We start from the raw sequence: 26,811 nt of genomic DNA on the forward strand, positions 1-26,811 counted from the left end.
AGATCAAATGGAAAAATCTTTACCGGATCCATCTGCTTAAAACAGGCTCAAAAATCTCCAGATCAGCGAAATTGCTTGTAAATGAAGCAACTTTATATTCCCCTCATCTTACATATTGCACTAAACTGACCTTCTCTCTCTTCATACATCACTGCAGCCTCATCTGAGCCCTGCTTTGTTCATATAGACGCATTTCTATTAGTGTGAAGGCCAGCATCTAGTTTAAACCATTGCTGAGGTCTGTATTAACCGTTGCACAGCTCACTAACGTCCCATCAAGCTTGCTGAGCAAAGGAGACTCAGTAGGCCAGCCTGCATCTATTTATAGCACAGCTCCTTCATATATTCGAACTTCTGTTTTCCATGCAGAGAAATTTTACCTAGAATAAACAGAGACCACACACACGCGCACACACACACACCCTGAGAATACCACACATTCCACAGCATGCTTCTCATGAATGCACTCACTCATATACAGTTGTGGTCAGACGTTTACATACAGTGACATGAATGTCATGGCAATATTTGGGCTTTCAGTAATTTCTTTGAACTGTTTTTTTTTCTATGGCAGAACGATTGTACGGCATACATCTTTAATTTAATTAAATAAATAAATAAACCAACCACTAGAATTTGGTGCACAAGTTTTAATTGTGTTTCAGTTTTTTTTGTTTCAGTTTATACATACAGGGTCAAAAATTCAGATGCGCTCACTTCGATTATTAATTCAGAGGTGCTGAAACTTCCAAAATGTCTTTTATCTTGCCAAGGCCAAGGTCTCTTAATTTCCTTTTAGTGATCATGATCCTCTACAGCTGGTAGCTTTGCTGTGCCTTCATAAAAAGGGTCTGTTTACAGCACTCATTGGATTGACCAACACACAATACAACGGGAAAGTCCAAGTAGCTCAGTGCAGATCTGAGAAAGAGGATCGCAGATGTACACAACTCAGGAATGTCTCTTGGGTCCATTTCTAAACAACTGCAAATTTCAAGACAAGTTCAAACAATTGTATCCAAGTTATTGTAAGGTGTAGTCACTTTGCCAAGCCACTTTGCTTTAAGAAAACCCAAACAGTCACCCTCAGCTGAAAGGAAATTGGTTTGGATGGTCAAGAACAACCTGGGAGCCATCATGGCACAGCCCTGCCATGAACTGGAAGCTGATGGATCACTGTCTACAGTTCAGATCACCGTGGACTAAGAGGCTGCTATTCAAGAAATAACCCCCTGCTCCAAAATTGACACCTTCAAGCTTAACTAAAGTTTGAAGCTGACCACACGGACAAAGAAAAAGCCTTCCGGAGGAAAGCTGTATGGTCAGATGGGACAAAGATTGAGTTGTTTGGCCACAATGACCACCATGTACAGAGGGACACTGTACCAGCTGGTGGTGGTGGCAGGATCATCATGCTCTGGAGCTGTTTTGCTGCCAGTGGAACTGGTTCATTGCACAAAGTTCCAATGGACAAAGTTCACTTGTCCATTGCACAAAGTTCCACTGGCAGCAAAACAGCTCCAGAGCATGATGATCCTACCACCACCACTACCAGCTGGTACAGTGTCCCTCTGTACATGGTGGTCATTGTGGCCAAACAGGCCACAAATAAGGAGGACTACCTCAGAATTCAACATAAAACATCTGAAACTTGAACACGACTTGGGAGTTACAACAGGACAATGAACCCAAACACGCATCAGAGCTGGTTGTGGAGGATAAAGCAGGCTAACATTAAGCTTAAAACAAGTCCTGAGTTCAACCCTGTTGAAAATATATGGACCACGCTGATAAGTCGAGTCCATGCCAAGGAAAAAAAATTAATTGAACTCTACCAATTCTACCATGAAGAGTCGCAAAATATCCAACTAGAATTCTGCCAGAAGCTTGTTCCAAAAATGTTTGGTCAAGGTGAATCTTGCGAAGAGACATTTTACCCAAATATTAGGTGTGCTGTATGTATATTTTTGACCCTGTGTTGATTTCAGAAAACCCAAAGAAAATTAAAACTTGTTAACCAAATTCTAGTGTTTTTTTTAATTAAAGCTGTATGCTGTACAATCATTCTGCCACAGAAAAAGAACAGTTCAAAGAAATTACTGAAAGCCCAAATATTGCCATGACATTCATATCCAAGATGACATTCATGTCACTGTATGTAAACTTCTGACCACAACTGTACGTGCAACCACAGGCATTGCTAAATTGATTGTAATGACTGTCTAAACAGTTCGGTCTTCGGTTTTTGATCAGAGTTTGGAAAAGCATGTGTTACTTGGGTCAGTGAAGGGTTTTTGGTGCGAAGTGTCTGCAGCACTTCAATATTCAAGGTGAGTGGACTTTTAATATTGCGCTCAAATACTATGGTGCTGCTGAATTCTCAACTCTAATTGGTCAGAAGGTGGTGATTAATGTTCTGTAACAGCAGATAAGATAGTACTACTGACTGCAAAGCAAATCACAGGTTTATATTAATGTGCTCGTATTGATGCATCATTGTTTCTATTGTAACTGGTAATTCACAGGGACTGAGAGTGTATGGCAGACATTCCATATACAAGCCCAATTCCAAAAAAGTTGGGACAAAGTACAAATTGTAAATAAAAACGGAATGCAATGATGTGGAAGTTTCAAAATTCCATATTTTATTCAGAATAGAACATAGATGACATATCAAATGTTTAAACTGAGAAAATGTATCTTTTAAAGAGAAAAATTAGGTGATTTTAAATTTCATGATAACAACACATCTCAAAAAAGTTGGGACAAGGCCATGTTTACCACTGGGGGACATCCCCTTTTCTCTTTACAACAGTCTGTAAACGTCTGGGGACTGAGGAGACAAGTTGCTCAAGTTTAGGGATAGGAATGTTAACCCATTCTTGTCTAATGTAGGATTCTAGTTGCTCAACTGTCTTAGGTCTTTTTTGTCGCATCTTCCGTTTTATGATGCGCCAAATGTTTTCTATGGGTGAAAGATCTGGACTGCAGGCTGGCCAGTTCAGTACCCGGACCCTTCTTCTACGCAGCCATGATGCTGTAATTGATGCAGTATGTGGTTTGGCATTGTCATGTTGGAAAATGCAAGGTCTTCCCTGAAAGAGACGTCGTCTGGACGGGAGCATATGTTGCTCTAGAACCTGGATATACCTTTCAGCATTGATGGTGTCTTTCCAGATGTGTAAGCTGCCCATGCCACACGCACTAATGCAACCCCATACCATCAGAGATGCAGGCTTCTGAACTGAGCGCTGATAACAACTTGGGTCGTCCTTCTCCTCTTTAGTCCGAATGACACGGCGTCCCTGATTTCCATAAAAGAACTTCAAATTTTGATTCGTCTGACCACAGAACAGTTTTCCACTTTGCCACAGTCCATTTTCAATGAGCCTTGGCCCAGAGAAGACGTCTGCACTTCTGGATCATGTTTAGATACGGCTTCTTCTTTGAACTATAGAGTTTTAGCTGGCAACGGCGGATGGCACGGTGAATTGTGTTCACAGATAATGTTCTCTGGAAATATTCCTGAGCCCATTTTGTGATTTCCAATACAGAAGCATGCCTGTATGTGATGCAGTGCCGTCTAAGGGCCCGAAGATCACGGGCACCCAGTATGGTTTTCCGGCCTTGACCCTTACGCACAGAGATTCTTCCAGATTCTCTGAATCTTTTGATGATATTATGCACTGTAGATGATGATATGTTCAAACTCTTTGCAATTTTACACTGTCGAACTCCTTTCTGATATTGCTCCACTATTTGTCGGCGCAGAATTAGGGGGATTGGTGATCCTCTTCCCATCTTTACTTCTGAGAGCCGCTGCCACTCCAAGATGCTCTTTTTATACCCAGTCATGTTAATGACCTATTGCCAATTGACCTAATGAGTTGCAATTTGGTCCTCCAGCTGTTCCTTTTTTGTACCTTTAACTTTTCCAGCCTCTTATTGCCCCTGTCCCAACTTTGAGATGTGTTGCTGTCATGAAATTTCAAATGAGCCAATATTTGGCATGAAATTTCAAAATGTCTCACTTTCGACATTTGATATGTTGTCTATGTTCTATTGTGAATACAATAACAGCTTTCTGTTAGGAAACTTTATATACAGTATATATTTATTAGAACATTTGGGGGCCTTTGAGTCTCCAGTATCAGCACTTAAGTCAATTTTCAAAACAACCAAACAAAAGTCTTTTATCTCCACTTCAAGAGAGAAACAAAGACAGGCTGGTGAGGAAACGAGCGTTTATGGTTACTATGAAAAATGATAAACGTAACTAACCTGTATCATGGATGTTCCTGCAGCATTAAATGCAACTTAAATGGATAGAAAGTACAATGTGATTTTTTTTTTTTTAAATACCAATTTGCCAACCCCCCCCCAAAAAAAAATATTGTTGGCAAAATCAGATCACATGACTGGTCACTTTCACTTCGTATTACTAACAGAGTCATAGTTCTCTTCCGAAGCATTTCGTGGTTTAGTGGTGTATCTGATGACCAGTGATGAACAGAATATCACAAGGTCAGGTGCACAAGAGATTTTGTCTGTTACACTACTTTAAAGGAACAGTCCACAGTACTTCCATAATGAAATATGCTCTTATCTGAATTGAGACGAGCTGCTCCGTACCTCTCCGAGCTTTGCGCGACCTCCCATTCAGTCAGACGCGCTGTCACTCCTGTTAGCAATGTAGCTAGGCTCAGTATGGCCAATGGTATTTTTTGGGGCTGTAGTTAGATGCGACCAAACTCTTCCGCATTTTTCCTGTTTACATAGGTTTATATGGCCAGTGATATGAAACAAGTTCAGTTACAGAAATTGAAACGTAGCGATTTTCTATGCTAGGGAAAGTCCGCACTATAATGACAGGCGTACTAACACCTTCTGCGCGCTTCGGCAGCGCATTGATATCCGAGCTCCGTATCAATGCACTGCCGAAGCGCGCAGAAGGCGTTAGTACGCCTGTCATTATAGTGCGGACTTTCCCTAGCATAGAAAATCGCTACGTTTCAATTTGTGTAACTGAACTTGTTTCATATCACTGGTCATATAAACCTATGTAAACAGGAAAAATGCGGAAGAGTTTGGTCGCATCTAACTACAGCCCCAAAAAATACCATTGGCCATACTGAGCCTAGCTACATTGCTAACAGGAGTGACAGCGCGTCTGACTGTGTCTGACTGACTGGGAGGTCGCGCAAAGCTCGGAGAGGTACGGAGCAGCTCGTCTCAATTCAGATAAGAGCATATTTCATTATGGAAGTACGGTGGACTGTTCCTTTAAGCGGTCTCATACTGAAAAATCCTGTGAATGTTACTTTGTGATAATTTGCAACTGGTGCATCCTCCCAGACCAGTAACTTCTCTTCCTGCATAGTGCAAGCATCAAAATATTTCTCACTGTAACTAGTAGATAACTAATGGATAACACCAGAAATCATAGCCAACACTTCCTGTGTGATATGTGCAGCACATTAAAATCATGACATGTTGCCTTTTCTATGTGCTGTGGAACATGGAAGATGAGCCTTTAACGCCACTTCTAATTAACAATTATTCCACAAAATCGAGTCGTACGTGAGCTGATAGCCGGCGAGGCGCGTAGCACCAACTGGGCTATAAGCCATGTACGACTCGATTTCATGGAATAACTTTCATTCTATCCACATTCACTGGATTTTGAGAAAAAGAGCATTTTTATTTTTTGCAAATTCAATAAATAAAAACTTCATACAAAACATCCGACAAAATCATTTCTGTTGAGGAGGACTGCTTAAAAAGCTATCGATGGCTGCACAAATTGACTTTCTTGTTGTTTTTTTTGGAGAAAGTGCCATCTTTCTGTCGCAGCGAGGTACTGAATAGCTTTAGACCATTTATGTAATTCTTCCTTGGACATTTCAGTGATGTAATTTTCAAACTTCTTTAAGCTTTTGAACCAGTCTAAAATAAATTCGAAAAATTTTAATGCTTAAAAGATGAAGAATGTAAACAAACTGGGAAAATGACAGGAACAATTTGTGAAAAGTGCTATAATAATAATAATGTCTTTTAAAATAGAGATACATTCTTAGTCTCAAATACTTTCATTCCATATTTTATTGCTTTTTAAAAATTTTTTGGTTGTTTTGTTTTCGAATAGTTTTTAATTCGTCCTCGGTTGGTTCAGCAAAACGCTCCGCCATTTTGTTTATCTCTACTCATGGTATATGAGCTGATAGTGTAGTAGTAGAGTAGCCAATCGGAGTGTGCGATTGCTCATATCCAGTGAATGTGGAGAGAATAACAAATAATATCCTCATCTTGGATGCATCCTTGACATTAAGGCACACCTAGTGACTGAAATCCGAAATTCTTGGGACATTTTTGGTCCCCCCAACACACGATTTTACTTATTAGCCGTTTCTGAACTACATAATGTTCTTTGCACTCTTCTGTCTCTCCCTTCCTTCTGTTTCTGTACTAAAAAAAAAGGTATGAAACCATTTTTCATCCAGTTGTATTAAAAATAAAAGCTTTTTTTTTGGGGGGGGGGGGGGGAGCAAAGTCTCACCAAAACAAAACCAAAAAAAAAAAAAGAAGGAGAAGGTGTGGGACCCCTGTGTACAAGTTTCTCTGACTGCAGATGTACTAACTGACCTGTAGAAGCGCTGCAGCCAGGTAAACAGCCATGAAGATGGGCGTCAAAGTAGTGTGGCCGCTTTTCATCAGGTGAATAGTGTACAGGAAGATCAAGTGGCCTGGGATTACCAAGAGAAGCAGCACTTGTGCTGACCGGTGATTTGCTCCTGGAAAAGAGAAAGGAATGTAGAAATGCTCAAACTATTAACTATACTACACACGTATGTGCAATCCATATCCAATCCGACTATATCTGAAAAATTGATGATAGATCACCACAGCAGCCCCAGGAAGCTTTATGAGCTTGCATAGCTGCTTTTATGTACATGTAGAAAATTCTCTTCCAGTTTTTGCACCGAGTTTCAGCCACCTCCAAGAGATATGTGAGGATTTACGCCTCTTCCTCCAGATGGTAATGGCAGCCTGACAGTAGGCGCTGCACCCTGTGTGCGTGTGCTTGGACATCTGTACCCAGTATTTCTTTTCCCCTGGTTCTCAGAGCAAACTCAAAAAATGTGTGCTAAAAGTATAAGAACTGCCAGCTCCAGGCCCCTGCGCTTGGCTTTCACGTCTACTGTTTATATTGCACAGAGCTACACAAAATCCCAGTCTCTGTTAAGTACACACTGTTCTGTAAGCGGTGCGTGCACTTAAATCATGTTCTGTGGTTTATCTCTCTCTCTCTCCCTCATATCTAACCTCTCCTAGTCCTTCCTTCACTGTCTGCAGTGGAGAAAGCAGGAGGCTGAGTGCTAGTCTGCACTTGGCATTTACACATAAAGACAGCCAGGGAACGAACACTACTAGCAAGCCAAGTAGATGTGCATTGTTCTTGTATATATAAGCATTTATGACGACCGTCAGGGAGATATTTAAACCCAAACATACCCAAAACATTCAGATCATTATCATACCAGGGGTAGCCAAGTCATCTGTATCGTATTGTGTGTGTATTGTATCCTGATAAGATCTGAAACACTCAAATGTGCCCCTGATTATCCAGATTACAATCTGATTGCTGTATCACACACACAGGATGTATATCAGTTCAGTGTATGTGACCACCAACTTCCTGTGTTATTCCTCATTTCCAGTTTTAATCAAAGATTTTTTTTTTGCTCGTTTCAATATGTGATAAATTAGTGTGGCTTTGTGTGAGGGTTTCTGTGAGGTTACCTGAGCCACAGAAGGTTCGGCAGGGATAGTAGCAGCCCTTGGCCTCGTCTGGTACCTCTCCTGGGGTGCTATGGAAGTGCAAGTGTGTCGAGATGCGGCTAGACTGGATGGCCACGAGGTTTCCACCAATACCTGCACAGCAGAGATATGACCTTTTCTCTCATACACACTTTCCAGAAAGAGTCATCAGTCCTGAGACAGGCTGAAATAATATGCTCCATTCATCACTTCCTGCTAGGAGTTACACTTTTCAGCTTTCCTGTCTTCCATCTTGATATACACTCTTGTTTTATACCCTCTCTATCGCTCACACATTCTATTCATTTCCACCCTTTGACATGGTTAAGTAGGACTGAGTGCTGTCCATATGTGCAATCATAAATTTTTACAACCAGCAGCCTTAAAAAAATTGACACAGGGAGGATAAAGGAGAGCAGAAACGAAATAAGCACAACCTATAGAGGTGAAATTTACGTATAACAAAGATTAGCAGTGGTTGGATTTCAAACAAGCATTAAATATGTAAACATGCTGTAAAGAATGAATAGAAAAATAATATAATTAATAAAAATAATATCCATAACATGTATACAATTACATTGGTGCTTGAAAGTTTGTGAACCCTTTAGAATTTTCTAGATTTCTGCATAAATATGACCTAAAACCATCAGATTTTCACACAACTCCTAAAAGTAGATAAAGAGAACCCAGTTAAACAAATGAGACAAAAATATTATACTTGGTCATTTATTTATTGAGGAAAAGGATCCAATATTACATATCTGTGAGTGGCAAAAGTATGTGAACCTCTAGGATTAGCAGTTAATTTGAAGGTGAAATTAGAGTCAGGTGTTTTCAGTCAATGGGATGACAATCAGGTGCGAGTGGGCACCCTGCTTTATTTAAAGAACAGGGATCTATCAAAGTCTGATCTTCACAACACATGTTTGTGGAAGTGTATCATGGCACAAACAAAGGAGATTTCTGAAGACCTCAGAAAAAGCGTTGTTGATGCTCATCAGGCTGGAAAAGGTTACAAAACCATCTCTAAAGAGTTTGGACTCCACCAATCCACAGTCAGACAAATTGTGTACAAATGGAGGAAATTCAAGACCATTGTTACCCTCCCCAGGAGTGGTCGACCAACAAAGATCACTCCAAGAGCAAGGCGTGTAATAGTTGGCGAGGTCACAAAGGACCCCAGGGTAACTTCTAAGCAACTGAAGGCCTCTCTCACATTGGCTAATGTTAAAATGTTCATGAGTCCACCATCAGAAGAACACTGAACAACAATGGTGTGCATGGCAGGGTTGCAAGGAGAAAGCCACTGCGCTCCGAAAAGAACATTGCTGCTCGTCTGCAGTTTGCTAAAGATCATGTGGACAAGCCAGAAGGCTATTGGAAAAATGTTTTGTGGACGGATGAGACCAAAACAGGACTTTTTGGTTTAAATGAGAAGCATTATGCTTGGAGAAAAGAAAAAACACTGCATTCCAGCATAAGAACCTTATCCCATCTGTGAAACATGGTGGTGGTAGTATCATGGTTTGGGCCTGTTTTGCTGCATCTGGGCCAGGACGGCTTGCCATCATTGATGGAACAATGAATTCTGAATTATACCAGCAAATTCTAAAGGAAAATGTCAGGACATCTGTCCATGAACTGAATCTCAAGAGAAGGTGGGTCATGCAGCAAGACAACAACCCAAAGCACACAAGTCGTTCTACCAAAGAATGGTTAAAGAAGAATAAAGTTAATGTTTTGGAATGGCCAAGTCAAAATCCTGACCTTAATCCAATCAAAATGTTGTGGAAGGACCTGAAGCGAGCGGTTCATGCGAGGAAACCCACCAACGTCCCAGAGGTGAAGCTGTTCTGTACGGAGGAACGGGCTAAAATTCCTCCAAGCCGGTGTGCAGGACTGATCAACAGTTACCGCAAACATTTAGTTGCAGTTATTGCTGCACAAGGGGGTCACACCAGATACTGAAAGCAAAGGTTCACATACTTTTGCCACTCACAGATATGTAATATTGGATCATTTTCCTCAATAAATAAATGACCAAGTATAATATTTTTGTCTCATTTGTTTAACTGGGTTCTCTTTATCTACTTTTAGGCCTTGTGTGAAAATCTGATGATGTTTTAGGTCATATTTATGCATAAATATAGAAAATTCTAAAGGGTTCACAAACTTTCAAGCACCACTGTACACCAAAGATATAGTGGAGATAACTGTACTCTTGAATTCATTCGCACTAAATTATGCTAAAATATGTCACCAGGAAGTAAGTCTCTTCCAAGGGAAAAATAAAAAACAAATTCTTTGGTTATGTTACTGACAAAAGTAAAGGGTTATGATGAATTTCTTTTGACTTTACAAAAGTACAACAGAAAGCACACTGTGTCTAAAATGCTTTGACTCGCATTAATCTCCCCAGGAAGGAAGTGATAACTTGAGGAAGGACATTGTTAATTCATAAAAGATGCCCCTGAAAAGAACCGTTCAAATTATAAAACTCACACCCCATTAATAATTTTCGTCCTTGCTGATGGATAGTGCTCCGATACTGACTCAGCAAATTCTCGTGTTGAGAATAAAGCAAAGTTAAAATGCCGATGTCACATGGCTTTCTGTGAGCAAACTGATCAGGATGAGAAGAAATCTTACATGCAAGACTCCCGCGGTTAAGTCTACGTCGGCTAATCACGGATTATGCAAAGCTACACGGCAGTAAATTACACGCAGTGCAGGTGCACGGATAATGACATACCATCTTTGAAAGTGCATCACAGGGAAGGATAATGAAGATATTATGGGATAGAATGTGCATTTAGGTTTGATGACATTTTTGGCAAGACACAGTTCAGCTGTTTTAATACAAGTGGAAGTTTTTAAAATCCATTTTTAAAAATTCAAGTATTCTATGAGAAAAATGACAACTGGTATGAACCTAAATTTTAGCCATGAATCAGTTGTTAGTCGATTACAATGGAGCTAGAAAGGCATAAGCACAATCTAATACGTCACGTTGTTAGTTCATATATTTCGTGGTCGATTCTGAAACTGTAGCTCTGCAGATAACTATATTTATGCACTTAAAAATAGTATGTAACATACCAGAGTTAAATTACATTACATTAACGACATTTAGCAGACTCTCTTATCCAGAGCGACGTACAGTATAACAGACCCAGAGCAGTTGGGGGTTCGGTGCCTTGCTCAATGGCACTTCAGCCATTCCTGCTGGTCCAGGGAATCAAATCAGTGACCTTTTGGCCCCAAAGCTGCTTCTCTAACCATTAGGCCATGGCTTCCCCCATTAGCTGTCAATTTTTTTTTTAGTCAAGTTAATCAGGTTTCCAGAAAAACCAATACATGGGACAAGCACATTGGAGTCTTCACTTATCTGATGGGTGAAATAATAAATTAACTAGAAAGGCACCCAGTGGAGTGTATACCTCCGCCAAGCCACATATCAACATCAAAATCACTTGAACCTAGGATAATATTAAAGCTGCACACCAAATTTCATCAAAATCTGTTCACTATTTTTTTGAGTTACGTTGAGAAAAGACTAAATAAATAAATAAATAAATAAATAAATAATCCTGGATCCGCATACATCTCCGAAGAAGAAGAAACCTTTATTTGTCACATGCACACTCAAGCACAGTGAGCTTCATCCTCTGCATTTAACCCATCTGAAGCAGTAAACCCATGTGCGCACACACACCCAGAGCAGTGGGCAGCCACACTACAGCACCCGGGGAGCACTTAGGGGTTTGGTACCTTGCTCAAGGGCACTTCAGTCCAAGGCCACCCCACGTTAACCTAACTGCATGTCTTTGGACTGTGGGGGAAACCGGAGCACCCGGAGGAAACCCACGCAGACAGGGAGAGAACATGCAAACTCCGCACAGAAAGGCCCCCGCCGGCTGCTGGGCTCAAACCCAGAACCTTCTTGCTGTGAGGCAACAGTGCTAACCACTACACCACCGTGCCACCCACACCACTGTGCCACATATCCGGCTTTGCATCAAAATCTAAATCGATTGTTCCTTGGCCCACCTTTCCTCAAAACTTCATTAAAATTAGTTCACTACTTATTGAGTTATGTTGGGAACGGCAAACAAACAAAAGGAGGTGAAAACATAACCTCCAGTAAGAATTTGTGTATCCGAGATAAACTAATACCAACAGCTTCTAACACCATATAACAATGGAGAATATCTCACACACACACACACACACACACACACACACACACGTCTCAAATACATCTAGAGTTCACCAACAAACCAGTCAGTACATCAGTAATCTGATGTACAATTTGTACACTTTTCTGGCAGCAAGCTTCAGAATCTTGAAGGCTGAAATCTGACTGAATCTCTGTGCACTGGTTTCCAGCAGGATTTTTTTTTTTAACAAAATTTTATTTGCTGCTGCTTTCAGAGCAGGAATTAGTCACTGGATTGAAAAACATTAACATACTTCGGTCTTTAAAAGTTATTAAGGAATTTTATTTGAAGCCGTTAGTCATGAGCGTCGCCACCATTGAATGTGAAGGGGACGTGTCCCCCTCACATTTCATAATTCTTCGTTTGGACCCCCCCCCACACACATTTAACATAAAATATTAGTTCACCCAGCGCCGTTTCTATTGCTTTGTGAAAGAATCCATTCCACTTGATCGATAAGAGAATACACAGACCACTGAAAATCCACTCTGGGTTTCCTGGGCGTTCCCTACAACAGCTCACCGCGTGCGAGTGAATCCCAGTGCGAGCAGAGACATTTTGGTGCAGCTGCTCGAAAGTGGAGGAGGTGACATCATCCCCATTGCCACCTCACAATGTCTAGCTTTTGCTAAAACCTTATTCTTTTGTTATATGCCCTCAAAATTAACCCTAGGCCACGTTAAATTAATGTTCAACTAAACAGTGAAATAAGCTTAGCCTAATGGGGTATTCTTGGTTGATGATGAATTGTTTGCAATATTTGCTCCTCCCTAGACACAATGGACATAAGGACATTCTTGACAAAGAAGTGGAAAGTAAGTCAAAATTTCCCCCACAGGACAGGGTTTTTTTTTTTGTCCCAATGGAAATGTTAGTGCAGTTGTATCAGTCAACGTTAGGAGATGTATCAGCTAGCTTAATGTTAGCTATCATTTATTTCAAACCCAGTAGGCCGACCTTACTGTAACGCCAAGAATGAGGTCAAGTCTGCTCTGATGATATTTATTGATTCCCTGTTGTGATTTGAAGAACTTGTTTTGTCTGGTCTTTGGCAGTTTTCTGGAAAGTAAGATGGGAAATCAGTGTCTGGGGAAGGAATAGTAGAAAGGAAAGCAATGGAGAGAGATGGATGTTATTCCAGGTGGACTGTGAAGGAAAGGGGGATAAAAGTTATGAAGTGGGAGAAATTGTGGTGGCAGCAATGTAAGAAGGAGTTCTGTCTATAAATCTATTTGTTATACTAATCTGTAAATGTTATTGTAGTACCACCATTGCATGTAGGTTGACAAAACTGCACTTGTTCATTGTGTGAAGTTCTCTTTTGTGTGTCGTTGCTTGACATGGTGTGATTTTGTGTTATGAAGACTCCATGTCATTTTTGTGATGAGTATCACGAAATCATCTCATCTCATTATCTCTAGCCGCTTTATCCTGCTCTACAGGGTCGCAGGCAAGCTGGAGCCTATCCCAGCTGACTACGGGCGAAAGGCGGGGTACACCCTGGACAAGTCGCCAGGTCATCACAGGGCTGACACATAGACACAGACAACCATTCACACTCACATTCACACCTACGCTCAATTTAGAGTCACCAGTTAACCTAACCTGCATGTCTTTGGACTGTGGGGGAAACCGGAGCACCCAGAGGAAACCCACGCGGACACGGGGAGAACATGCAAACTCCACACAGAAAGGCCCTCGCCGGCCACGGGGCTCGAACCCAGGACCTTCTTGCTGTGAGGCGACAGCGCTAACCACTACACCACCGTGCCGCCTATCACGAAATCAGAAAAAAGTAAAACGCACCCACTAAAGTTACTGTTGGTGGTTAACAAAATTGCACCTGTTCATTGTGTGAAGTTATTTTTTATGTCACCGTTGCTTGACACAGTGTGACTGTGTGTTATGAAGTTTGCATGATGCCATGTCATGCTTGTTCATTGTGTGAAATTATGAATATTCTTATTTTTAAACATACAGTTGAGTGTCACTATCGCTTGGCACAGTGGAATGTTGTGTTACATCTAAAACTAAATAAAAAAGGAGACACAAAATAAAAAGTAAAATGCATCCATAAAGTCACTGTTGGTGATAAATTGTCACACATTCATCTCATTATCTTGGGCATAGCAGTGGGTTTAAAAACAGGCTGATGAATGTATGGACTAGTTGAATGAGGACTTACTGTTGAGTCTCTAAAACAGTCATTGAATTAAGTGACTTTTGTAGGTAAAATTAGGTGTTTAACAACCTGTTAAAAAAATACACCAGAATGCAGGAAATGACATCTAATTAATTAAAAATTTTCTAGGGGAAGACCCCCAGACCCCCCGCCAGTGTGTCACCCCCACATTAAAAATGCTTCTGATGCCCTATCATTAGTGTTGAGTGACAGAATCTTGTGCTTGCTGATGGACTGCAGGCCTATAAAGATCTCAGCATCTTTCTGTGCAAGCAGGTGGATGGTGATCGAATGACAAAATGTCCCAGACTCTCTAGTGAACGCGAGATGTTTTGCTTTGCGAGACTACAATACCCCCACACACAGCCGTGGGGCAGTTTATCATGGCAGCACCACACCAGGGGGATATAATGTGGTATACAGTGCGTCCGAGTACATGATGTGTACATGTACGTGTGAATGGGTGCCACAGATATTTTTGGTTTTTCAGAGCGCTGGAGTATATTGACTCAACTAATGATTGTTTAGGTAGATAAAGTGCAGGCTGCTTTTCCTGCACTCCATCAGCATCCCTGCTTTCTATTTCATTCATCCACTCTTTCCATAATTGCCCAAAACTCCAGATTTTGAGTCACCTAAACATCCCTGTAAACACACACGCACCATCAGCAATCCAATATTAGAGTGAACAAGGATCAAGCTGTTTTAAAATCGCACATTAATGTTTCTTAATTAACGTTAAGACTCCCTGCTGAGATGCCACATTAATGAGAGAGATGAGTAGTAATGGCTGTGATTAATGTCTGCATTACATATCCAAAATGAACTTACAATAAAGCTTTTGTCTCAACCATTTCTAGTCCTCTGCCAGCGTTCACTTATCAGTGATCTAAATCATAAACGTGGTTAGCTCTGTTAAAAAATAAGACTTCTTAAAATCCACAGGTATTACCAGTACTTGATATTCTACACGAAGATCACAATTACCACTTACGATACAATTTATGGAGTGCAGCCCAAATGACGCTCTTTACAGAGGAAGATTTTTCACTTTCATAACCTAAACTGACAGATTATAAATTGAACAAGAAGCCCCGCTAGCAGGCCATCAGTGTTAAAATCCTGCCTGTAGGTGAAGATGTTCAAAATGAGTTGAAAATCAAAAGTTAAAAATCAACTTTATTCTTGAAAATGGGTTCCAAAGGGAGCCGGTCTTACCGTTTATGACAGGGGTGTAGACCACAATGCCAGCCAAGTTGGGGTCTGACACGGTTTTATCCAGGATCAGACCTCCAATACTGAGACAGAAGAAAAACAACAAATAAACAAACATTAGGAATTGTGATCTGTGATTGATGTATAAATCTGGGCGAATTGTCAAGTTTAGAGATTATGCATGTAAATGTGAGTGAAGAGACCTGCTGATGACCATGGCGGTGATGACGGGCTCCCAGCCGGAGTAGAGGAGCTGTCGGCTCGCCGGGTGTTTGGATGAGATGATCATCCATACTGGAGTCAGAGACATGAAGAAGGCACACACGAGAAATGACACGTACAGGCGAGAGGCTGAAAGAGATACATATAAAAGGAGAGTTAACACGAATACCAACCAACACACACACAAAGTTAAGTGGATAAAAAACAGCTGACATGGTGAACCCCCCCCCCAAAAAAAAAAACACACTGGCTCTTATACAGTACATACATCAAAATTGGATACGGTCAAAATCTCATAAAATGAGCATTTGAAAATTCAGTGCATCATTGTCTATGTTTATAAAAATTTAATCTAAAAATCAGTTCCATCTGACAACTGGAACGCAAAAAAAAAAAAAACATTACATAAAGCTATTTGCTTAAACCTGATTTAAAACATCTCATCTCATTATCTCTAGCCCCTTTATCCTGTTCTACAGGGTCGCAGGCAAGCTGGAGCCTATCCCAGCTGACTACGGGCGAAAGGCGGGGTACACCCTGGACAAGTCGCCAGGTCATCACAGGGCTGACACACAGACAACCATTCACACTCACATTCACACCTACGGTCAATTTAGAGTCACCAGTTAACCTAACCTGCATGTCTTTGGACTGTGGGGGAAACCGGAGCACCCGGAGGAAACCCACGCGGACACGGGGAGAACATGCAAACTCTGCACAGAAAGGCCCTCGCCGGCCACGGGGCTCGAACCCGGACCTTCTTGCTGTGAGGCGACAGCGCTAACCACTACACCACCGTGCCGCCCTGATTTAAAACATACCAAAAATTATTTATCATCATCCTCAAACACCTCTAACAAACACTAAGCTTCCCAGAATTTCTTTCCCTTCTCGATTTACATTTTTTCTCAGATCCTGGCTAACTGTTGTCTGATTAATGCTTTTCGTTTTGACTCACTGTCCCAACACCTGTGCAAATTAGAGTTTTATTCAAATTAGATGTATATGAGAGTACACTGGGATTTGCATATTTATATGATGTGTAAATAACCACCGAGTGGGTGGGAGCCTTCACATTTCCACCCAAATCATTTCTGGTTTCTTAAAATCAGATGTGCATTTGTATGTACGTCATTGCTGGAGCTCAAATGTTCACTCTTACATACAACTTTAAAGAATAAGGGCCACTGTTCCAAAAATTACACAGATGATTTTAATGTGCATTAACCGTCTCAAACTTAGCTTTCCATCACATCTTAATCCCTGCTCAACAAATCTGCATAGATTTACACAAGCCTCAGTTGTCTAATCCTTAATAGGGAGGGTTTGAGTTTGTGTGACTATATTTAGTGTGAGCAGGCCCGACTGGGCTTTGGCCCGGCTCATGATGGCATGAGCGGCTGTTTGCTGGCTGGCACGGCGGCTGGGGTTTGGCACAGAGTGGCACAGGCTGTTCACCTCACTTTACCTCTCAGACAGCAGCTGAGAAAGAGGCAAAGGAAAGAACAACAAAAAAAAAGGGGAAATGACAAGACACTGTGTCATTGAGTAACTAATAAAACAGAAGAAACCAAAACATTTTAAGATGGTCTGTGTGTGATGGGGCGTGTGGGAGTTGTGAGGCCATTGCCTTTGGCTTGGGTGTGACAGCAGGTGGAAAGTGTGTGCATGTTTTGTCATAATAAGAATCAAAAAATAAAAAATAAAAACTTTCCTGGGGTGCATCTCTAAATTCAATCAGGAAAATTATTTGTATTATTTATTAGTACATTAAAACAGTGCCACAGGGTTCCTCATCGAAGGGTTAATACTTTGTATAAATGTAGTATGTGTCGTGATGCATTTACGGAAAAACCGTCGGTCAACTGTCAGTTGGGTCAGTTCAGTGAACTTAGGAACTGGGAAGCAAATAAAATAAGAAAACTATAAGAAATAATTAAAACTAACAGCAGAAATATGAAAACTGTTCACGTTTAAAAAAAAGGAGCTACGTGAAACTAGCCAATTGCGGGCGCCTGTGAGCTCGTGTGCGTGGATGAGGGTAGATCTTGTTTTCCTCCGAGTGCAATACACTGTCCTGTTTCTGCATGAGCAGTTTGGAAAGATATGGTTGGCTGTGTGTCTCAGAGGAAGCATGTATTAGCCTTCAACCTCCCTGACTGGTGGCTGTTGTGTGACAGAGGAATAAGGAGGAAGCCTGAAGGAATTAAGAAAGACGGTATGGAAGGAATTTTTTTTTTTTTGGGGGGGGAGGAAGGGAGAGAGGCAGGCAGGGAGAGGAGGAAGGAAGGAAGGAAGGAAGGAAGGAAGGAAGGGAGAGGGGAAGGGAGGGAAAAGAGAAAGAAAGAAAGAAAGAAAGAAAGAAAGAAAGAAAGAAAGAAAGAAAGAAAGAAAGAAAGAAAGAAAGAAAGAAAGAAAGAAAGAAAGAAGTAGGTAATAAAGTAAGGGAAGAAGTAAGGAAGTACGCAAGTAAGAAAAGAAGGAAGTGAAGTAAGGTAATGAAGTAGAAGTAAGGAAGAAAAGAAGAAGTAGGTAAGGAAGTAAAGATGGAAGAAACGTAGGTAAGTTGTAATGGAACTAAGAAAAGAAGGAAGTAAAAAAAGCAAGTAAAAGGCGGAAGGATGAAAGGAAGAATGCACTGTCCAGTAAAAGGCAATGAATAAAGGATCGAGAGCATTTAAATAAAGAATTCAGAATGAGAAGAACACACTGATCATGATCTTATTAATGTAAAAAGATTAGAATATTCTGTATTAGAAGAACTGGCAAGTCAGAAAAATCATCTGAGGTATAACAGGCTGAGTGCATTTCAATGATATTAAAGGAAGATCGTTCTGACTTGCATCAAAGTCACGTAATAAATCAGCAAATTAAAACATTAACATCCTGTCCCATCACTAGCAGAAGCATTTCTCAACCTCTTCACACCACACACAACACCAAGTCACATGATCACTGACCATTAAATAAAGTACCCAGACCATGAAGAATTTCTATACGCAACTCAGATCAAGGTCACAGAGTGTGTTTGAGAGAATGAATCAGTCATTCATGTCTTATTACAGTCCAGGGGTCTGACGGAGAGATGGGAAAGGTATGAACTCTGCTACAGAAGTGCTATTGTGCAGCGTTCTCTCCACTCAGCCCAGGTCGCCTCATTAGCAGCACGTTTCGAACATAAAACGTGTCAGCTCCTCAACTTTACACACCATATATCTCCTCACACCTGCACTCAGGCAGCTATACACCAAACAGCGGCTCAACGCACAGATAATCTAACGCACATGCTATATTTGAATGTTATATTAAATTTCAGTGTAAATACTTAAACCCAGAGACTGTGCACTGCTCGAGCAGAGCAGAACACTGAGCATTTAGCGTTCCTATTACTCTACTGCCCTCTTGTGGTGCTCACTAAAAATTCATGCAAGTGCCCTATTGATTGATCCATCCCCTCACTCTCTGCCTGTCTGTCTCTTTCTCCACCTTCATCTCCCTCCCTCGGTCTCTTTTTCTTTGTCTGTCTGATCATCTGTCTGTCTCTCACCCAGGCAGTTATAGAGGCCCCGTCTGTCTCTCACCCAGGCAGTTATAGAGGCCCCGTCTGTCTCTCACCCAGGCAATTATAGAGGCCCCGTCTGTCTCTCACCCAGGCAGTTATAGAGGCCCCGTCTGTCTCTCACCCAGGCAGTTATAGAGGCCCCGTCTGTCTCTCACCCAGGCAGTTATAGAGGCCCCGTCTGTCTCTCACCCAGGCAGTTATAGAGGCCCCGTCTGTCTCTCACCCAGGCAGTTATAGAGGCCCCGTCTGTCTCTCACCCAGGCAGTTACAGAGCCCCCGTCTGTCTCTCACCCAGGCAGTTATAGAGCCCCCGTCTGTCTCTCACCCAGGCAGTTATAGAGCCCCCGTCTGTCTCTCACCCAGGCAGTTATAGAGCCCCCGTCTGTCTCTCACCCAGGCAGTTATAGAGGCCCCGTCTGTCTCTCACCCAGGCAGTTATAGAGGCCCCGTCTGACTCTCACCCAGGCAGTTATAGAGCCCCTGTCTGTCTCTCACCCAGGCAGTTACAGAGCCCCCGTCTGTCTCTCACCCAGGCAGTTATAGAGCCCCCGTCTGTCTCTCACCCAGGCAGTTATAGAGCCCCCGTCTGTCTCTCACCCAGGCAGTTATAGAGCCCCCGTCTGTCTCTCACCCAAGCAGTTATAGAGGCCCCGTCTGTCTCTCACCCAGGCAGTTATAGAGGCCCCGTCTGACTCTCACCCAGGCAGTTATAGAGCCCCTGTCTGTCTCTCACCCAGGCAGTTATAGAGGCCCCGTCTGTCTCTCACCCAGGCAGTTATAGAGCCCCTGTCTGTCTCTTACCCAGGCAGTTATAGAGGCCCCGTCTGTCTCTCACCCAGGCAGTTATAGAGGCCCCGTCTGTCTCTCACCCAGGCAGTTATAGAGCCCCTGTCTGTCTCTCACCCAGGCAGTTATAGAGGCCCCGTCTGTCTCTCACCCAGGCAGTTATAGAGCCCCTGTCTGTCTCTTACCCAGGCAGTTATAGAGGCCCCGTCTGTCTCTCACCCAGGCAGTTATAGAGCCCCTGTCTGTCTCTCACCCAGGCAGTTATAGAGGCCCCGTCTGTCTCTCACCCAGGCAGTTATAGAGGCCCCGTCTGTCTCTCACCCAGGCAGTTATAGAGGCCCCGTCTGTCTCTCACCCAGGCAGTTATAGAGGCCCCGTCTGTCTCTCACCCAGGCAGTTATAGAGCCCCCGTCTGTCTCTCACCCAGGCAGTTATAGAGGCCCCGTCTGTCTCTCACCCAGGCAGTTATAGAGGCCCCGTCTGTCTCTCACCCAGGCAGTTATAGAGCCCCTGTCTGTCTCTCACCCAGGCAGTTATAGAGGCCCCGTCTGTCTCTCACCCAGGCAGTTATAGAGCCCCTGTCTGTCTCTCACCCAGGCAGTTATAGAGGCCCCGTCTGTCTCTCACCCAGGCAGTTATAGAGGCCCCGTCTGTCTCTCACCCAGGCAGTTATAGAGCCCCTGTCTGTCTCTCACCCAGGCAGTTATAGAGCCCCTGTCTGTCTCTCACCCAGGCAGTTATAGAGGCCCCGTCTGTCTCTCACCCAGGCAGTTATAGAGCCCCCGTCTGTCTCTCACCCAGGCAGTTATAGAGCCCCCGTCTGTCTCTCACCCAGGCAGTTATAGAGCCCCCGTCTGTCTCTTACCCAGGCAGTTATAGAGCCCCCGTCTGTCTCTTACCCAGGCAGTTATAGAGCCCCTGTCTGTCTCTTACCCAGGCAGTTATAGAGCCCCTGACTGATCCAGGCCAGGATGGCTAGAGTAATGAGGTCACCAAAGCTGGCCGCGATTGGCGTGGCTACGTTGTCAGGATTGATGCCCGTTTTCTTTGAGCCCACGATCACGCCCACCATGATGATACCTGGCACAGAGGAACAGAGAAAAAGCTCTTACCACATGTAACTCAATCGGTTTCTTACTTCAAAATAAACATTTTTCTTTCATCGACCTCAAGGCTTGCTGTCCTGACATGGCACACTGCCTTGTTTTATTTGGCCAGTGCGGACTTACAACAATAAAACAGAGCCTACAAATATAATACGGAGATTGTTCAAGAGCCAAGACTGTACATGTAACCAATGATTGTACTCCATGTGCAGTTCTAGTAATAAACTGCAATATTAAAATCACGTTTTTACAGTATAGCATTTTGTAGCAATCTAAACAGTGTATGCTGGTCGTTCTTTGACTTAAGAACCAAAAGCATCAGAACCCTAAGATACATTGACGTATAAAGTTTATACGTTGAAGTTATACGTTTGCTAGTTTGGTCCAACACGAAAGCAAAGTTACACAAAAGTGCAGTTACAGCACAGAGATAATGAGTGTTTATTGGTTTGCAGATGGCGAGGTGACATATAATCAGTCAACACACTCTTACTCCAGAGCAGTAGTTTGAAAACCATTCACTAGACAATGTTCCTTTCCAGATGCTCTTTTATCTCAATTTGAGATAAAACAGCAGCATCATGTGTGTCAATGCATCAAGGCCATCCATCTCAGCACTGCAGTATCGCAGTATTCTAATGCCAGGCACTATCTTCCTTCCAACAGCATGATAAATGTTTTAAGTGTGGAATAAAACACTTTGGGGCATGCTTTTATAGGAAAACATTCAACCCACGTTGTGGTGTGATGCGGCTCAACATCAAGATTAGTAGACTTGCCTTGCAGTCAAAACTACCGTCAGAGCTGCTGTTACAGAAAATTAATCAACACCTTTTGATGAATCAGACTCGAGAATTCAACATTGCATATAGCAGATGGAGCTCCAACTGCCATGGCAAGCTATAAATTCCCAAGTGGAAATGTGCTCGTTCCATAAAGAAACAAAGTCCACAAATTTGGCACAAAGAGATCTTTCTGTTTATCATCTGCTGTAATCAAATAATAAACTAGTAAATTTGACTGAAAAATTTTTAACAACTCTATTTTGGAGCCATGTCCTAGTTATCAGGTTTCATCCAGTGTTGCTCTACAGTTTTATACTGAAGCGAAAGCTTTCCTTCACAGATAACCACTTGTGCAGCTTTACGCGATTCTGATGCAATGGACCTAAAGCTCCTGTTCTGAAACCCCAAAATCCAAACTAATACTGGGGGAAGCCATGGCCTAATGGTTAGATAAGCAGCTTTGGGACCAAAAGGTTACTGGTTCGATTCCCTGGACCAGCAGGAACGGCTGAAGTGCCCTTGAGCAAGACACCTAACACCCAACTGCTCCCCAGGCTGCTCTGTGTACGTTGTACATCACTCTGGATAAGAGCATCTGCAAAATGCCATTAATGTAATACTGACACTCTCCCATGCACCCCAAAGTCATGCACTTGCACTGACTGTTAGAATACACAAACGATACGCTTGAAAAACAACCCTATCTGGTGAAGGTAGGGTCGGACTCATCTCAAAGGGAGACGAGGCAGCCTACAGAGAGGAGGTCCTGAAGTTGGCAGCCTGGTGTTCAGAAAATAACCTCGCTCTGAACACCAAGAAAACCAAAGAGCTCATTGTTGACTTCAGGAAGCACAGCACCGACCTAGCCCCCCTCTACATCAACAACGTGTATGTGGAGAGGGTCCACACCTTCCGGTTTCTCGGTGTCCTCATCTCCGCCGACATCTCCTGGTCAGCAAACGCTACAGCAGTCATTAAGGAGGCTCAGCAGCGGCTACACTTCCTGAGAGTCCTCAGGAAGTACAACTTAAGCTCCAACCTGCTGCTGACCTTCTACCGCTCATCCATCAAGAGCCTGCTGACGTACTGTATTACAGTATGGTACGGCAACTGCACTGCTGTAGACAGGGAGAGGCTCCAGAGGGTAGTTAAGGCAGCACAGAAGATCATTGGCTGCCCTCTCCCCTCCCTGATGGACACTTACACCTCCCACTGCCTTAGCAAAACTAAGAATATCATCAAGGACAGCTCCCACCCTGGCTTTGATCTGTTCGACCTGTTGCCCTCAGGGAGGCGCTACAGGTGCATCAGGACGAAGACAAATCGATTAAAAAACAGCTTCTTTCCAAAAGCCATAACCGCCCTGAACTCGGATATGCTCTGACTTCATAGTCTATTTATTTTACTATTTTACTAATTTATAATGTGCAGTACTTTATAAGATGACTCTCTATGCAATACTTTTATAATGCGCAATACCACACTCCATAATGTGAAACGCAACACATTCACCTCATGACTGTGCACCTTACACACAACACATACACCTCAAGTCTGTGCACCTTACCTTACCTTGCAATACTTCATAATGTGTAATATTTTATCTTATAATGTGACTCTCTCGTGCAATAATGTATAATGTGACTGTCTCTGTGCAATACTTTATATGTGCAATACCTCACTCCATAATGTGTAACACAACACATACACCTCAGACTGTGCACCTTACCCCCCTTACACCCCCTTTTTTTCCTCCCCCTTCCTCTCTCTCTCTCCACACGCTGTTTGCACTGTTATTGGAGATGCTTTAATCTCATTGTACATGTGTATAGTGACAATAAAGGCATTCTATTCTATCGCTCCTGAGTGGTGCAACGGCAAAATATTTGCCACAACATCAGGATATCAAGAGTCTGAATCTCAATGAAGTCACAGCTATCTGAAGAAGTAAAATTAGCTGTGCTGTCTGGGTAGGAGGAATGGTATACTCTCTTTTCTGTGAATCACAGTGACACAAGCCATCTGTGAGCTCATGTATGCAGAAGAGGGTAGACAGCTCTTTCTTCCGAGTCTGTTATGCAGCATGAGCAGCAGTTTAAAAAGATGTCATGTATCTCAGAGGAAGCACATGTTAGCCTGGTGGTAGTGGTTTGATAGTGGAGAGTTGGCTGGTGGATAGGAACCAAATTGGGGGGGAACAAACAAACAAACAAAAAAAAACAACAGACAAACCAAAACCCAAAGTCTCTTGCTCACAGAACCTGGAGTTTTTCCTCTGACTTTTTTTCTCAGACTCTACTGAAGCTGCAGATGTTGATTGCACCTTTAATTGAAATCCATTTAAATTTGAAAACTGTTCATTTAATCCATTTACACGACCGTTTCAGTACTCCACCGAGACATACCTTGCAGCAGGGAGGCGATGAAGGCCGTGGCCACGCTGCTGGAGCAGAGCAGCACAGCATGACTCATCTGGAACTTTCCTTCAGGGATCCAGCCAAGAATAATCGCCGCCACTGCTGCCAGAAACCCTACCACTGTAGCTTGGACCTGAAGACATGGGGATGATCATGAAGACAAATCACATATCCCCAAGGTGCATTTAATCATTAATAGAGGAGTGCCAATATTTTCAAACCCTTAAGAAAAAAAGATGAAATTGTAATTTATAAAAACAGGACTTTTTGTAAGTTAGGTTTCATAGATTATACATCATACAGTGTAACTACGGAAAAGCTTTCATCTTAGTCTTCTTCATCACTGATCAGTGATGGCCAAATTGTTTATCCAAGCCTGAGTCACTGGCTCTAGTGTGTTCAGTAAGTTTAAATAAATAAATTAATTTTATATATATATATATATATATATATATATATATATATATATATATATATATATATATATATAAAACCAGTAGTTCAGTCTTACCTGTTTTAGTGCCAAGTTACCGATGATGAGGTTCCACTTCTCTATGGGCGAGTCCATTTTCCCAACATTCACCTTACGAGGCAGTAGGGGAAAGAAAAAACAAAACCACAACCCATGAGCACATGAACACACCATTTCAAATACACTCTCGTTTCATTGGATCCCTGATTGTATGCACAAAAATATTTCTCAGTGCACAGAATCAGTGGCAAAACAGGCAGATCTAAGAACTGTTAGAAATGCACCTCAATCACTTTCTCTTTTTACATGTTCACTAGAACCCTCACAGACTGGCGAGATCTCCAAAGAGTCGTCTGGAGTTTGTTTAAATCAGTGAAGAACAGAATTAAATATCTATAAATGGGCCAAAATGTGGACTATGTGAAGTTGTGAAAATTATTTTAACAAGCGTTTAAATGTACCGAGGTCTCTCCAGTTGTATTGAAGCCAACTTCTTTTTAATAAACAAATGGTTCACAATTCATGACACAATGTAGTTTTGCTCTTTTTAATTTACACAATAGAACCTTATACGTTACATATTTTATCCAAATGTTACATTTTTCCTGACGTATTTTGATTTCTGTTAATTGAATGATTTTTTTTAATTAAAAAAGAAGTTAGAAAAGAAACTGCAATGGAGTGTATTTTTAATGTGCTGTTTAGTGCTGCTCTCACATCTTTGAGCACAAAGTGCAAGATTTTTTATCTTAACCAACAGTCCAAAATCAACACAAAAAAAAAAAAGAAGGGGAGGAGAGGTCAAAAAGATCCCTTAAGCGATAATACAACCAAAGTGGGTCAGTGATGACCATGAACAGAATGACAGAATAACTGGGAACTACTGGATTTATACACATAAGAAACAGGGGAATTTGGACACACCTTGTAATTCAATGAGTTTTCTTTATTTTTATTAATTATAAGCCACTTCATGACTAAAAGTAATGATGGATGTTGTTTCTCTTTACTTAGTTTTTCGGTTCTTCACATAATATGTATTACTAGTTGTGGAACAGGGCTATTTACTATATTTTTATTATTTACTGTTTGATCTCAAATGCTTTAAGGCGGCAAGAAACTCGTTCGCTAATTAACTTTTGATGAGGCACACCTGTTAATTGAAAAGCATTCCAGGTGACGACCTCATGAAGCTGGTTAAGATAACACCAATAGTGTACAAAGCGTCATCAAGGTAAACACTGGATACTTTAAAGAATCTGAAATATTTTGCTTAGTATGTACTTTTTTTGCTTAATACATAATTCCATATGTTATTTCATAGTTTTGATGCCTTCAACAATGTAGAAAATAATTTAAAAAATAAAGAAAAACCATTGAATTAGAAGGCGTGTCCAAACTTTGACTGATACTGTATATTTTGCCAAAGTGACATGGAAATATTTTTATTTGATATGCATTGTAATCTTGCGATTTCCCCACAGAGTGAACGTCAGGCTTTGATCATGTTGTTGGATATTTATTAATATGCAAAATGGACATAACTCTAAATCACTCAGATACTGACTGTCAAACTTGTCCGAGATGCCGCTACTCTGTCACAGTCATCATAGAGAAGAGCACTTGTGCACTATGTAGCAGACTGTTTTAATATGTTTAAAATTACCTAATAAAAATGCTTTCATTTAAAAAGTGAGTGAATTAATCAGCGATGATTTCCCCACCGGCGGCACGGTGGTGTAGTGGTTAGCGCTGTCGCCTCACAGCAAGAAGGTCCTGGGTTCGAGCCCCGGGGCCGGCGAGGGCCTTTCTGTGTGGAGTTTGCATGTTCTCCCCGTGTCCGCGTGGGTTTCCTCCGGGTGCTCCGGTTTCCCCCACAGTCCAAAGACATGCAGGTTAGGTTAACTGGTGACTCTAAATTGACCGTAGGTGTGAATGTGAGTGTGAATGGTTGTCTGTGTCTATGTGTCAGCCCTGTGATGACCTGGCGACTTGTCCAGGGTGTACCCCGCCTTTCGCCCGT

General features: G+C 42.0%; 1 protein-coding gene across 2 annotated transcripts in view; it reads right to left on the minus strand.

The window, feature by feature from the left end:
• slc41a2b (solute carrier family 41 member 2b) overlaps window positions 1-26,811 on the minus strand; it is a 71,650-nt gene that overhangs the window by 12,279 nt on the left and 32,560 nt on the right. For both annotated transcript variants that reach the window (XM_060903400.1, XM_060903401.1), the window contains exons 4-10: window positions 24,828-24,899; window positions 24,305-24,449; window positions 20,942-21,088; window positions 15,642-15,789; window positions 15,442-15,521; window positions 7,801-7,932; window positions 6,643-6,791 (exon numbers count right to left, since the gene is read on the minus strand). In XM_060903400.1, coding sequence (XP_060759383.1) covers window positions 6,643-6,791; window positions 7,801-7,932; window positions 15,442-15,521; window positions 15,642-15,789; window positions 20,942-21,088; window positions 24,305-24,449; window positions 24,828-24,899 — 873 coding nt within the window. The remainder of the gene's footprint in view (window positions 1-6,642; window positions 6,792-7,800; window positions 7,933-15,441; window positions 15,522-15,641; window positions 15,790-20,941; window positions 21,089-24,304; window positions 24,450-24,827; window positions 24,900-26,811) is intronic.

The sequence above is a fragment of the Neoarius graeffei genome, chromosome 21 (assembly GCF_027579695.1).
Source record: "Neoarius graeffei isolate fNeoGra1 chromosome 21, fNeoGra1.pri, whole genome shotgun sequence".
Lineage (NCBI taxonomy): Eukaryota > Metazoa > Chordata > Actinopteri > Siluriformes > Ariidae > Neoarius > Neoarius graeffei.